General features: G+C 40.1%; 2 protein-coding genes across 13 annotated transcripts in view; one reads left to right on the top strand and one right to left on the bottom strand.

Moving 5' to 3' along the window:
• Positions 1–7959, top strand: part of LOC137616390 (dentin sialophosphoprotein-like) — a 379565-nt gene extending 371606 nt beyond the window's left edge. The window contains exon 11 of the mRNA XM_068346092.1: positions 7437–7959. Coding sequence (XP_068202193.1) covers positions 7437–7544 — 108 coding nt within the window. The 3' untranslated portion in view covers positions 7545–7959. The remainder of the gene's footprint in view (positions 1–7436) is intronic.
• The window catches only part of LOC137616392 (defense protein l(2)34Fc-like), a 1552671-nt gene continuing 1545197 nt past the window's right edge, over positions 7772–15245 (bottom strand). For all 12 annotated transcript variants that reach the window (XR_011039414.1, XR_011039413.1, XR_011039415.1 and 9 more), the window contains one exon: positions 7772–7880. The gene's annotated coding sequence lies outside the window, so the exon portion shown is untranslated. The remainder of the gene's footprint in view (positions 7881–15245) is intronic.

Genomic DNA, 15245 nt, shown 5'->3' with positions numbered 1-15245 from the left:
TATCTCTAGCTTGATTCGATAGGGGTACGTCAAACTTGTGATTTACACTTTGGGGTTTTCCATTATCTGAGCACGAGGAGGTTCTCCAAAACTGTCAATATGAAGAATAAGGCTTGTAATTTTCATGAAATGCAAGGTTTTTCCTGAGCCCAATATTGGGATTTTTAAGGGAGCATTGCCACCTCTGTAGGGTCTGCTTCAGCCATTAGTTCTGGTGAATCTTTTATTATTATCAAAGAAAGAGATTGAGACCTAGTCCTAGATCATTACGGGGTTAGTTCTGGTTTCGTAATTACCCAGGAACTATTTACTTTTTCCAGAATATCCTTTCGTTCCCATCTCGTCTCTAATGTGTGAGCAGAGGCTACTGATAGAGATTAATCATAATTTGAAGTACCGTACAGTGGAACATCAACTTACGAGTGTATCTACATTAGATTTTTCAAAATATGAGGTAAAATTCATAAGGAAATTCGGCTTCACTTATGAGGAAAATTCCAAGATATGAGACCCAGTCACACTACACTATGGGAGAAAATGAAAATAGGCACCATTCAAGTTTTTACCAGCATCCGAAAGCATCTCCAGCATATTCGTGTTATTTTGAATATTTATAAGTTAATTATACATTTTCACACCAACAAGAGGACAAGGACTGACAGTGGCACATTGAGATGGTTCACCAGTAGAAAGACATTTAGTGATAGCAGAGCATAACCTGTTCCTGTGGATCTACTAGCGAACACTTTTCCATTCCTTTGTAGGAAAGTGTACTCGGGGATTGTATGTAGGACTGTGGACGTATTGGTAAGGTAGCAATAGCACATGGTCAATAGGACCAGATATGTTCCTTTTGAACGAATAATTTCTTTCAGGAACTGCAAAACACTACTCAAAAAGATAAGATGAAACTGCAGTCCTTCATGTGGTAACAGGAAGGTCCAAAGATTTCCTTAGTGAATAATGACTTGCTCTTTCCCTCTGAGAGAACTTACCTCTAGGTCCCACGTGAGGTAACATGAAGGCCCGATTCTCCATATTGTCTGGAGGGTGAATAATATAATTTCTTGAAGGCTTGGTCGTAGTATGCTGGGGAGACACATGAAGTTTTAACTAGAGAGAATCCATATAAGGATAATCTCAAATTTCTTGTGGGTAATTTTTGACAAGGACCTTTATTCCCCATACAAATGACCTGTCCATCAGTGTTTAAAAGTCATTAAACATCTTGAAAGTTTTATCACATTTTGATTGTGGTGCTGATAGAACAACTGTGCTTAGAATTTATACACCTTTGTGTCCGCGCAAGTTAGACTTTGCATGTCAAATTTATGGTTCAACTACCAGGATTTTACTTGAAAAACTTGTTGTTCACAGAATGGGGCTCCACATCTGCACTGGTGCATACAGAACATCTCTCATTGATAGTCTGTATGTGGAATCTGGCATGCCCCCCCCCCCCCCCCTCCTCTTTCGATCTTCAGAGAAGAGTTGAGTTCGAGGTTTTTAATTTGGTCCCTTGCTATGAGAAACCATTCTAATTGTAAATATGTACAACTTAAAAATGATAACAGAGAAGTAGGTTTGTTAACAGCACAAATAGCAGAGGTTAGATATCCCACGTTTCCCCTTGGTGTAACCCACCTGTTAAAGTATGTTTTACTGTGGAAGGGGAAAATACCTTACCCAGTAAGGTAATGAAGTGAGCGTTTAAATAATGCTGCTCAACATCATGGGAAATATATTCTTATTGGCTGTAGGAGTTGGAAGTGCAGTTGTGGTGGGGGATATTGTTATAAGAAAGAAACTTCCATCCTCTTGTTCAGTATTTGCTGCTGAGCTGTGTGCAATAATTCTCGCATTCCGAAATACTGTTTTTAAAAATTGTAATCAAAATAGTTTTTATACAATTTTTACGGATTCCAATAGCGTTTCACTCCCAATTAAACAAATTATGCCAGGCCATCATGTAGTAGAAGAGGTGCAGGCCTGGTTAGTACTTCTGCAGTCTAGGAAGAATATTAGTGTTCACTTCTGTTGGGTCCGTGCCCACATTGGGGTGGATGGAAATAAATGGTTAGGTAAGGCAGCCCAGGAAGCTTCAGGGCTTAAGCGACCTTAAAAGTAAGATACATTTTCACTGTAAGAATAAGTGGCAGGCTTGACGGTCTGAACTAATCACCAATACAAAATTGAAACAAATCCACCCTTCAGTAGATATATGGTTATCTTGTAATTCTACAAGTAGGAGGGATAACATCATTTTAATTAGACCGGAAGGGAGACAGGCCACTTATCTGTCAAGGGAGAATAGATTTAAAACATATTTTAGTCTATTGTCCTGTTTTTAATCTTCAGAGAACATAACTCTAGGACAAATCTTCAAGAGATATTTGTTCCTATACTAACAAATCTTCCGTTATTGGATATTCTTTCAACGAAGCTGGAAGGTAGCTATTAGACTCGAAGTGTGAGATGGCAACCCTGCTTTTGAGCGGGTAGGCTCGGGGTGACTGGGGGTTCCCAGCTACCTCTATACTCTCACAGCTGTGAGCTACGTCACGTTTTCTTTTGGCTCGGTAGAGAGTGGACGTCTAAGTCTCTCTCTTCCCAAGGCTGTCATTAGACATTTTTAATCTTTTTCTTTTCAGGTTTGCATGCTTCCTTGTGATTGCCTTCATGCGGACCTGTCCTGGTCACGAGGGTGCTGTTGTGGTACCTTCATGTCATTGCTGGATACCGACCCACACTCTGTGTCTTCCGTGTAGAGGGCATCGTTGCGAGCAGGGTTCATCCCGTGCAGTGTAGGGAATGGCCTGCTCCCAAGGGGTGCAGAAAGAAGGCTAAGCACATTCTTTCTTCCTCAGGTGTGAGAAGAGCATGTTCTTCTCGCACCCCCAAATCTCTTTTCATAGCTCCTTTTCGTTCGTGCTCTCCCGAGGGACCATAGACCATCTAATTCCTTGCCAACCCCGGGGCACTGGGGGGTAGTTGTTTCCCCAAGAGGAGAAACTTCACCTCCAGCCATTTTCCTTTGCAGATGTTTTGCAGGTATGGCCAACATTAGGGGTTTCTGTGTGCCCTACGAAGGAAGAACTATAGTCAATTTCTTTTATTGATGCAGATTTGCACCGACTCGCAGCGGTGCCCTTTTAGCTCGGAAAAGTTTCCTGATCGCTGATTGGTTGGACGAGATCATTCTAATCAATCAGCGATCAGGAAAATTTTCCGAGCTGAAAGGGCACCGCTGCGAGTCGGTGCAAATCTGCATCGATAAAAGAAATGGATTATAGTTTGTCTCCCTCAGCACATTGCCAGGAAGGACTCTTCTCCAGAGGCATCAACATCTCACGCTTTGGAGGTTTGCAAAGTCCATCTGTTGGACGAGGAGATCGCTCGTGTTCGCCCCTCCAACAGTCTCCTGCTGACGACGATCCTTCTGTCCATCCTGGGACTTTGTCGTCCTGTAACCTTCAGCCTTCTGTTCCTTCCCACAGATATCCTTCGGCTCCAGATGATGGCCTTCCAGAGACCAGCGCTCCTTCCACCAGCGGTGCATGGGGACGAGCTTCTCCATCTCCTAGTCCTTCAGGACACTTCTCCTGATCGTCGTTTGCGACTCTGAAGATTATCTAGATTGTAGGTCATCATGATCCGAACAATATTCGTCTAGGCATTCATGCTCATAAGACCATCGGTCTCAATGCTCTCCTCGGATGTGTTCCTTAGGGAGAAGTCTCCTATTGCTCTTTGCACGATCACAAGCATCCCAGTCTAGACCTAGGTCTATACGCTCGCGTGCAAGGTCTCGACGATCTAAATCACGAAGACGGAGCTCCCGTTCACGAGAACGATGTTCACATTCGTGAGGCTGATGCTCACGTTCGCAAGTTAGACATTCACAATGCTCACACCATTATTGAACGAGAGCTAGACGCTTCTGTTCACGATTAAGGTCTAGACGTTCCTCGTCTAGAGGTAGAAGTAGATGTTCACGTAGTCCATCAGTGCATAGCCACTCAACCCATCCTTCTCCTAAATGACCTCGGACGGTACCTGATCATGACTGACCGTACCTCAGACAGGCATCCAGCTAAACCTCCGATGCCTTTTACCTCCTGAGCGTTCTCCAATGCAATGCAATACTCGCAGGCCCTCTCTACTGACTTCGTCTGATGTAGGCGCTTCTTTGCAGCAGCAGGAATATGCTATGCCTTCCTCTTCCAGTGTTGCTGCTAGTGCTCGTGTTGCGAACACTTCTGCCTGTGAATCGCCCCCATTGTCGCATTTGCGAATTTCGTGCAAATCGGCGATTTCCGTAAGCAATTCACAAGCAGAGGCAGGCCTATACTCTTTCCAGAAAGGTTTAAGGAGCCTCCTATTAGGTTCGCTAATGTCCTTCTCGTCCGTCGAAGGAACATATCCTGCTACCCAATGACTCTCCTCTATGTTTGCACAGGCTCCCTCTAGAGATTCCCCTTTGGGACATTTTTCTCCTGCACTTTCTACGGAAGCTCAAGGCTTGCCTAAAGGTTCTGAGCTTCAATAGCTCCAGTCAGAGCTACTCCAAGAATTCCCTTGGAGTCCTCTTCAAGTCCATCTATTGGAATTCTTGACCCTAGAAGGAGACCATTGTCGGACAAGGCACGGAGATCACCTTCATTTCGACCTCGTGTCGAGGTGCCTCTTTCTTCTGACTCTTGTATGGCTAATCTGCCTTTTACTCTTGTTGAGGCAAGAGAAATCATGACTAAGAGGTCGAAGAGAAGGATGAGAGGCGCATCACCACCTCACGCCGATATCATCCACCCTAAGACGAGTAGGGACATTGGTTTGCTCAGGGAGATATCTGTTCAGTACTTCAACCCTCAAGAAATTGAGATAGTGCTTCTAGACCAGCGTCCTATTTCTTTACCTCCACCTGAGGAAGAGCCTTCAGCTCCCACTGTCAAAGCTTTGGTTGCTGGTGTCTCAAAAGCCTCACAAGTTCCTCCTAACACCACAGAGGAACGTTCTGTGCAAAGGGAGGCTAAGGACACTAAAACTAAACCAAAGAATGCTGCGGATAGGGAAGCTCGTTTGGAAAGCCTGACCTACCCCAAGCTCTCGGACGTGAGCATGGAGGTAGAAGATCCCTTGGATACGAATGATGAAAATCTTCCAAAGGTAGCCAATCCGAACTTTCACTCTGAACAAGAGAGACGTGAGTTTGAACATACCTTTTGGCAGGTCCTCTCATGCATGAGGGCCATCAATCTATCAACTCTTGGTACCACCACCCAGGAGGATAAGGATATGGTTCTCAATGAGATATTTAAGACCCAGAAACCTCCTAAACCAATGCACCTTTGCCCTGGTCAAAAGGCTCGAGGGCTGCCAATAGGACGGCTACTCGCCCAGATAGCTGGAACTTCTAGTTCCTTGAGGCTAGATCCCTCTTCTCCGTCTCTACCACTTTCTTTCGTCCTCCAAAGGAAGTACTACGAGATTGAAGGGGAACTACATTCGACCATGTCCATTGACCCTTCAGTGGAATCTCTAATGAAGGGTCTTCCGCCTCAAACCCTGTCCTTTTTGAGGGCCTCCCTCTCGGTAGTTGAGCTCCTTAACATAGAGGAGCGAAGGAAGCCATGCAGGCGGCTTCGTGGCTGCACAAATTTTTTATTTATTTATTTAAAAGAAACAATTATTATAGAGATATTTAAGTTTTTAGTTTATAAAATAAGTTGTATTTCTGTTCAAGAAAGCATAGATATACTGCGCAAGAGAAAACATATGTTGCGTCATGCTTCTAGAGTAGCGGCATAGGCTACAGTCGTCTGAATGAAAACGCCAAACATTTACAGTAAGTACAGTTAAGCTGCACTGTAGTAATATTACTGTACATATATTACAGTATCAGCGAGTGATAGGTTCCAGCACAGTATTACTAGATAGGAATAACTTTTGCTATACAGAAGAGTAAGGGAATGATGACGACTCTAAAATTTTCCTTAGCACAATATTGTACTGTAACCTTACTGTATACAGTACATTGTGTACATGTGTGAAAATGCTTTGTACACTGTACATATGATCATAAACTGTTGTACAAACCAAATTAAAACTATGAGGCAGTATTTAATGTGTTAATCATCAGCTCTGGCACCTGCTTGTGGCTAGGGGCAGTGACATTTTAGGTTAGGAGCTAGCCCACCCTAGTGTAACATTTATTCGCGAATTTTCTTTTGTCGCGGCTGTCTCTGTAACCTAACCATCGCAATAATCGAGGTCTGACTGTACTCCAGAGAAGGGGTACCGTCATTGGGAAATTCCATAAGCAGATGCCAAACGTTTAAGTCTCATGGTCGAAGAATTCCACCATCGAAGGTTCTTCTCTTTTCACTCCAGAGGATATTGAAAGGGCTGCTGAATGATCGAGGAAATCGTCGAACAATTTTCTCCTCCATGGGGCTATGGCATCAAGGCCCTATGGAAGACCTTCCCAGTCTTCTTGCGGTCAGCAAGCACTTTCTTCTTCTCATCCCTCAGCCTCTAAGTCCGCAGGACTCACTAAGGTGTCTAAACAGCCCTTCCAGTCCAAAGGCCAAAAAGGGATAGAGTCCTTTAGGAATGTAGGGAGCGAAGGGCAGTTGCCGAGGTGGTCACTCCAACTAGGAATGGCATTCTTCTTCACATACCAGTGCCTCTAGCAGAGATGGCAGATACTTGGACAGTCGAAGTGATCGTCCCAGGGTATCAGTTTTTCCTTTCTCTAACTCGGGATCCAGTGCATCTAAGCTTCTATGCAAAGGGATCCACAAAGGAGCTGGCGCTCAGGGTTGAAGTCCAGATCATGCTGCAGAAGGGCGCTCTCCAAGAGGTTGCGGACGTATCCCCAAGCTTCTCTCTCTTTCTCATTATCTCTTTCCATTCTCCTAGGTGTCCAAACATTATCAAGTAGATAGCAAGACCACTACACCTCCCACAGTTGATTTTGAAAAAAAAAAAAGTTTTGACAGCAATATAGGAGACAGTTGATACATATGAAGCACTGATAAGGAATAGAAAATATAGTCAAACTGACGGGAAAAATTCCCCAGTTTGAGAGCCATCTTCCCCAACATCACAAGGCTTCAGTACAGGAATATGCCATGCTGAAGCCCATTGAAAGGGCATGCTCTCATTAGGAGGGAGAAATCACTGAAGCAGTCATTATCGGACATCTGGTTGTCGCAACAACCAAGAGTGAAAGCACTGGTGGGAACATGATAACTAAATACAATGTTGCCAGACCACAATTATTCTTCATTTTGGTCTTAAAACACAAACTTGATAAATAGCTAGGTTTTGTATTCATTCGTGTAAGAACAATTTTATGTTAGTGGGTTTGTAGAAAAGAAGTTTATGGAAATTGGATTTTGTTTTGCAGCTAGTGATTTTTATCTTATTTTCAGGTTGTTAAAGCAGAATGTGGAGATGACATAGAACCAGAGAAGATGCGTAGCCTAGTTTTAGGATATATTAAAGTATACAAACATCGACAAATGAAACTCCATGAATAAGTTGTTTTTTAAACTAGTGTTAATAATGCAAACAATACTTTTTCCTAAATAGGAATTTCACAATTTTAAGTTTCAGGATTGTTCTGGTGTTGTACATAGTAAACTACACATATTTTGGTTTGTTAATAAAAGTTTGTACTTTATACAAAAATTTCCACTAGAAATTGTTATGTATTCCCCCTAATGCATGAACTGTATGTAAATACCAGAGGTTTAATGAAAAAAAATAATTTTTTATATATTTAATAAAAGAAAAAATTATTCATATTAACCAAATCCAATGCTAGCAACCAAAATATCATCATTTCTTGCCACTTTTCTTGATGCCACCAGTTCCTGTAAAGAAAACAAATGTTATGGAAAATCAAATAGGGTTGGGAAGAAGCAAGAATTAAATTATTAAAATGAATTAAAATCATGATTTTAAATTGTATTTTACTTAACTACATACCTGAACCTGGCGCAAATTTCTGTGTTTGTTTACAAGAGCACGCTCTCCATTTACTCAAAAAACTATATTCCTGCAGCTCTCCTTTTTTTGTACTGTAATTAGGTTTTTAAGTACCGGGAGAGCAAAAAACAGCAAGATATGTTGTGCAAGGGAGGGAGGGGTTGGTTGAGGAGGTACTACTAAACAACCTGGAACCAACATAGTCAATCAAAGAGAAGTTCGTGACGTCAGCGGACATTTGGTACAGATAATCGCCGACTTACGACGGAGATCGGGACCGAGAGATGCGTCATACGTCGATTACGTCAATGTCGAACTAAAAAAGTGAAGTTCCGTAGATTTATGTTATGATTTGGCAATCATCTCAAACATTTTATCAATATTTTCTTACTGTCTATCATTATTCCATTTTGTTTCATAGGATATCATATGCTGTAGTAATGCATTTTTGTATTCTATTTTACAATTTTGGAAGCATTTTACCAATCAAGAAGTACTTAAAATTTTGTCTACCTTTGGTTATGATCAGCTGATCTGAAAGTGCCGCTACCTACCGTATCAAAATATGGCGTACATACGCATGGCATTTTTTTTTCCCTTTTAGAATTTCTTAACTTATTAGAAATATCTTCATGAATATTACATCAGTGCCAATATGTTAGAGGAAATCAGTTTCCATACAGTTTGTCTAATCATTAGGTATACTAATGCAAAATCGTTGTAGGTCTTTCTCTGTGCGAGTGTGTGTCGTTGCTCTCGCAATCGATTCTTTTATTTTTAAAGCTTCATACAATATTCAATTTTTAGTTCAAGGTCACACTGCCATATTACGATTATGCGCACATATAGTACGAATAACACTGATTTATATAATTTTCTTGACATTCGAAATCTCTTCATAATGAATATCTCAATGTTTCGATTATGGTAATAGTAACGCATCGGAAGGAAATCACTTTATTTGCCTCTCGCCATCTGCCAGAAATAAGACTTCATCAGACTTTTTTTTCTTAAATTTACGGGAAGTTGCACTAATCTCATAACTAATGATACAGACCACTAAAACACTTGATATCATTACACAGGGTTTCAATGATGGGAATGCTGTAATAAGATTACTCGGTTACACAATGAAAGGAAATCATTCGGTTTGTCAGCGCACTTCCGCCAGACACATGATGTCACAAGACACATGACGTAAACTCTACGAAGAATGACTTGTAACATATATAAATTCATTGTCTTTTCTTGCAAGAAAGGAAAATAAAATACTAACTTACCAAACAAAAGTATTTCATTTTTATAATGTAAAAGGAAATGAAAATATTTGTCCTATTCGTATACTTTCTTTAGATAAACATCAATCTATTATCAGAGGTTAAATATAACGCGTACAGTCAAATTTACGCTACGTAATACTCATGACAACCGATACAGACCCACAAAATAATTTGTTTCGTTACTTTATATTTCGATAATGGGAATACTAATATTAATCGTTAGCCTATTGGAAGGAAATCACTATATTGCACGGTAGTTTTCCACCGGTGATGTGACATCACCAGCTATTAATATGAACTCAACATATAACTTTTCTTAATGTATTTTTTACTTTAAATAGATACTGAATATTAATAATAAAAGAAAATAATTTGACCAGATAAATTAGTTTATTTTTATACAAGAAAATTTTATTTTCAAGGAAATATTTGTCCTATTTCCGATAGACTTGCCACGTCATCACCTTGGAAAAAATAGTCGTAAAGTTGAATTATCATTAAGTAGCAAGTCGATCATTACCTGTATATATTCAAAATATAAACTAACTTGAAAATGGGGCAATTACTCAAAAGTGTCACTATTTGTGAATTGTATTTAAAGAATTTTTTTTATGAGAATGACTATTTTTGCAGCGTATGGCTGTTTTCAATGGCGGGAAATTGGCAGGCATCCTTAGGCAGTGGTCAATAGATGACATTAGTGTAGCAAAAAATCGTCTAGGAAAACTTTAGTTTCTTGAGAAAAAAAAAAAAAATTAAAGATTTTAATCAAATATTTACCAAATATAAAATATACATTTCACAGATAGTTACACTTTTGAGTAATTACTCCATTTTGATTTTAGTATATATTTTGAATCTACTGTATACCAAATGTCCGCTGATGTCACAAACTTCTTGACTGACTGATGACAATGTTGGTTCCAGGTCATTTAGTGCCTCCTCCACCAACGCCTCCCCCTCCCCCAGGCACAACACATCTTGCTATTTTTGGCTTTCCCGGCATTTAAAGAACCTCCTGAATACTGTATACAAAAAAGAAGAGCTGCTGGGATGCATAATTTAGGAGTAAATGGAGAGCGTGCTCTTGTAAACAAATACCCAAATTTCAATAAACCTGGAATAACTCTAAATTGTGGCACCCTGCAAATCGCCAAACCTCTCACCGATTTTAAAACCCTACACGTCTTGGACTGAGACAGAAAGTGTAAGTTGATGGGTTTGGATTTATAGTGTTAAGAAAAATACAAATTACTTTAAAATTTAGTAATTTGTTCCCTCATGAATACAAACCATTAACTTAATTTTAAGGAGACACATCATTAGGAAGTACATATTAACAAATTTATGATTTACTTTTATATTCACCTCCTAGAGACCTGGGCATAAAGATGTTAGGCTAAGTACCCAGGCTACATCTGAAAGAATATTATATGTGAAACTGTTTGTATACTTTCTATCCTTCCTTCCCCCACCCCCTTACCTGGTAGGAAAGAGGAAGAGACTAGTAAATAAAAAGTCAGTAATGCATCTTACCAGCATCTAGCATTCAGTCCAGCACATTAATGGCCCGAGTACTGTCCCCAAGGGAGTTTAATAACAGAAAACCCCTCTTAAGACAAACCATTTTTTTTCAACCCTGGATACTCCTTTAAATTTTTCACTTCGAGGCCGTTGTCACTCGCTAGAGGAATTGGGACGAGTACAGGGTCTATTTTGTATACTCACTTGTCAAAGAATGAGCACGAACTTGAAGTACTCTAGGGGGTACGAAGGGAAATGCGCAGGACATCGCTTCCATTCGATGTGTTATGAGGGTACCACCTACAAAGCAGTAGGAATTACAACACTTCCATTACTCCTGCGAGTCAATTTAGGAGGTAGAGCATTGTGTCTAACCAGCAACAGCTCCCATTCCACATGAGGTTATAACGGTACTACCTACAAAGCAGTGGGAACTACAACACTTTCATTACTCCTGTGAGTCGATTTAGGAGGTAGCGCACTGTCTAACCAGCAATAACTCTTTCCCCTCCAGCAAAACAATTGGAGGAGAAAAGGGGACTCGATGTGATAAGGCACGATCTATCACTACATGAAGAGAATGTAATGGGCAAGACCACGAAACCTGAGTATAAGTGAAGGACAGGCACACTCACTTGAACTGTAGGTAGGCGGACAAGCTTTGCCCACCCGAATATTGAGGGAGAGCGGACACACAACTATGCTTTCACCTAGCAGCTGCTGATGCTCAGGCTTAAGAGCGTCCCTCACTTAACCTACCACTCTTAACTGCACTTTCGGAGAAGATACAGTATCCTCGACATACCTTGATTAACATCTTAAGAATAGAGGACTTGGGCATTCGAGGCGTAGGCAAAAGCTGGATTTCTTTGTAAGAGGTGGCCAAGAATAAAACACCAATAATGGCAATTGAATGGACTAGGGTGAGGATTATTATTATTAATTGCTAAGCTACAACCCTAGTTGGAAAAGCATGATGCTATAAGCCCAGGGGCCCCAACAGGGAAAATAGCACAGTGAGGAAAGGAGACAAGGAAAAATAAAATATTTTAAGATGAGTAACAACATTGATGAGATGAGAATGAGAGAGAGATTACAATAGAGGAAGTGAGGAGAGCACTAGATGAAACGAGAGTAGGAAAAGCATCTGGCATGGATGGAGTGAAAGCTGAGATGTTGAAGGAAGGGGGTGTGACTGTACTTGAATGGTTGGTGAGATTGTTTAATATGTGTTTTGTGTTGTCAATGGTACCAGTAGATTGGGTTTGTGCGTGTATTGTACCACTATATAAGGGTAAGGGAGATGTGCATGAGTGTTGTAATTCAAGAGGTATTAGTTTGTTGAGTGTAGTTGGAAAAGTGTATGGTAGAGTAATGATTAATAGGATTAAGGATAAAACAGAGAATGCAATCTTGGAAGTACAGGGTGGTTTTAGAAGAGGTAGGGGTTGTAAGAATCAGATTTTTACAGTTAAGCAGATATGCGAGAAATATTTAGCAAAAGGTAAGGAGGTGTATGTTGCGTTTATGGATCTGGAGAAAGCATATGATAGAGTTGATAGGGAAGCAATGTGGAATGTGATGAGGTTATATGGAGTTGGTGGAAGGTTGTTGCAAGCAGTGAAAAGTTTCTACAAAGGTAGTAAAGCATGTGTTAGAATAGGAAATGAAGTGAGTGATTGGTTTCCGGTGAGAGTGGGGCTGAGACAGGGATGTGTGATGTCGCCGTGGTTGTTTAACTTGTATGTTGATGGAGTGGTGAGAGAGGTGAATGCTCGAGTGCTTGGACGAGGATTAAAACTGGTAGGCGAGAATGACCATGAAAGGGAGGTAAATCAGTTGTTGTTTGTGGATGATACTGTACTGGTAGTAGACACAGAAGAGAAGCTTGACCGACTAGTGACAGAATTTGGAAGGGTGTGTGAGAGAAGGAAGTTGAGAGTTAATGTGGGTAAGAGTAAGGTTATGAGATGTACGAGAAGGGAAGGTGGTGCAAGGTTGAATGTCATGTTGAATGGAGAGTTACTTGAGGAGGTGGATCAGTTCAAGTACTTGGGGTCTGTTGTTGCAGCAAATGGTGGAGTGGAAGCAGATGTACGTCAGGGAGTGAATGAAGGTTGCAAAGTGTTGGGGGCAGTTAAGGGGACCGTCCGGGTTGGTATTTTGACATACCAACTTGAAAAATTCAAAAATCGTTTTATTGTCTCTCTGTATAGAGAAACATATCGTACATGCTCTCCAGAAGTTTCAACCCATTATTTTTACAAATAACGAAGATATAGAGGTTTTTAAATGATGACGTCATCCCTACTGTGTCGTCTGCATGACTTAGTTTGACAAAATCGTCTTTGTGTGTAATTTTGCATATATATAGCGATTTTTCACTTATATTTCAATCTATCGTACGTCTGGCAGAAATGGAAGGCATTTGTAGAGTGTAGATGAACGAAGTCTACTACAATAACAGAAGCCAAAGTTGCCAAAGATGTATAGAAGTTATAATGTATGCCTATGTTTACTTGAAGTTCGTATGTACATTGTGTTTCCACAACGCCTTCGGGAACATTATAGCAAGGCCAATGTTACCTAAGGTTGTAGAAAGAACAAATAGTCAATAATTTTTCCAAACAATGAAAATAGCGGTCTTTAAATGATGACGTCATCCTTATGGCATCGTCTGCCTGACTGAGTTAGACAGGTGCGCAGTCTCTCTCTCTCTCTCTCTCTCTCTCTCTCTCTCTCGAATTATTTACCACTGCCATTTATACAAATACTTTTATTCTCTCTCTCTCTCTCTCTCTCTCTCTCTCTCTCTCTCTCTCTCTCTCTCTCTCTCTCTCTCTCTCTCTCGTATTATTTAAAACTCCCATTTATACAAATACTATAATAACAATGTTCAACTCTCTCTCTCTCTCTCTCTCTCTCTCTCTCTCTCTCTCTCTCTCTCTCTCATGTTTCGAAATCTCGTACCTCTGGCAGAAATGAAAGACATTGGTAGAGGGTTAGGTGAATGAAAACTACCACCTACGAACACACCACAAAGTCTCCAAAGACATGTAGAAATTATAATGCATGTGTTTATTTACTTGAAGTTTGTATGTTGATTGTGCTTTCACAACGTCCTCTGGAATTTTATAGCAATGCCAATGTTACATAAGGTGATAGAAAGAACAAAAAGTAAGTGGAGAACAAGAAAACAGAAGCCAAAGATGCCAAAGATGTATAGAAGTTATAATGTATGCGTTTGTTTACTTGAAGTTCGTATGTACATTGTGTTTCCACAACGCCCTCGGGAACATTATAGCAAGGCCAATGTTACTAAGGTTGTAGAAAGAACAAATAGTCAATAATTTTTCCAAACAATGAAAATAGCGGTCTTTAAATGATGACGTCATCCTTATGGCGTCGTCTGCAAGACTGAGTGACAGATGCGTAGTTCTCTCTCTCTCTCTCTCTCTCTCTCTCTCTCGAATTATATACCCCTGCTATTTATACAAATACTTGTATTCTCTCTCTCTCTCTCTCTCTCTCTCTCTCTCTCTCTCTCTCTCTCTCTGTACATCCTTTTATTAGATAATAGAATGAATCTCTTTTTTCATTTGTTCGTATATCCTTGCAAAAATTCTTATTCTCTCTCTCTCTCTCTCTCTATCATCTTATTTTATAATAGGATGAATCTCTTTTTCATTTGTACGTATACCCTTGTAAAAAGTACTTCTCTCTCTCTCTCTGTACATCCTTTTATTAGATAATAGAATGAATCTCTTTTTCATTTGTTCGTATACCCTTGTAAAATATACTTATTCTCTCTCTCTCTCTCTCTCTCGAATTATATACCCCTGCTATTTATACAAATACTTGTATTCTCTCTCTCTCTCTCTCTCTCTCTCTCTCTCTCTCTCTCTCTCTCCAATTGTTATAAACTCCCATTTATACATACTATAATAACAATGTTCAACTCTCTCTCTCTCTCTCTCTCTCTCTCTCTCTCTCTCTCATGTTTCGAAATCTCGTACCTCTGGCAGAAATGAAAGGCATTGGTAGAGGGTAGGTGAATGAAAACTACCTGCTACGAAAAAATCACAAAGTTTCCAAAGACATATAGAAATTATAATGCATGTGTTTATTTACTTGAAGTTCGTATGTTGATTGTGCTTTCACAACGTCCTCTGGAATTTTATATCAATGCCAATGTTACATAAGGTGATAGAAAGAACAAAAAGTAAGTGGAGAACAAGAAAAAAGAACCAAGAAAGAGGGAAACATGGATAAGAGTACAATGCTGAAACCTGCTAACTAAAACACTGGCAACAATTAGAGATCACTGGCAACTCATAACATAGGAATAGTAAACTGAGGGTTCAAATACCTCCTTTAGGGTGCATTTATGTAGGAATGAACAATAAAAGTTATCATAATAATACTATTATGTAGGAATGAACAATA

The sequence above is a fragment of the Palaemon carinicauda genome, chromosome 22, assembly GCF_036898095.1.
Source record: "Palaemon carinicauda isolate YSFRI2023 chromosome 22, ASM3689809v2, whole genome shotgun sequence".
Classification (NCBI taxonomy): Eukaryota; Metazoa; Arthropoda; class Malacostraca; order Decapoda; family Palaemonidae; genus Palaemon; species Palaemon carinicauda.
The sequence above is the reverse complement of the archived record's forward strand: the minus strand, read 5'-3'. Positions and strand labels throughout refer to the sequence as shown.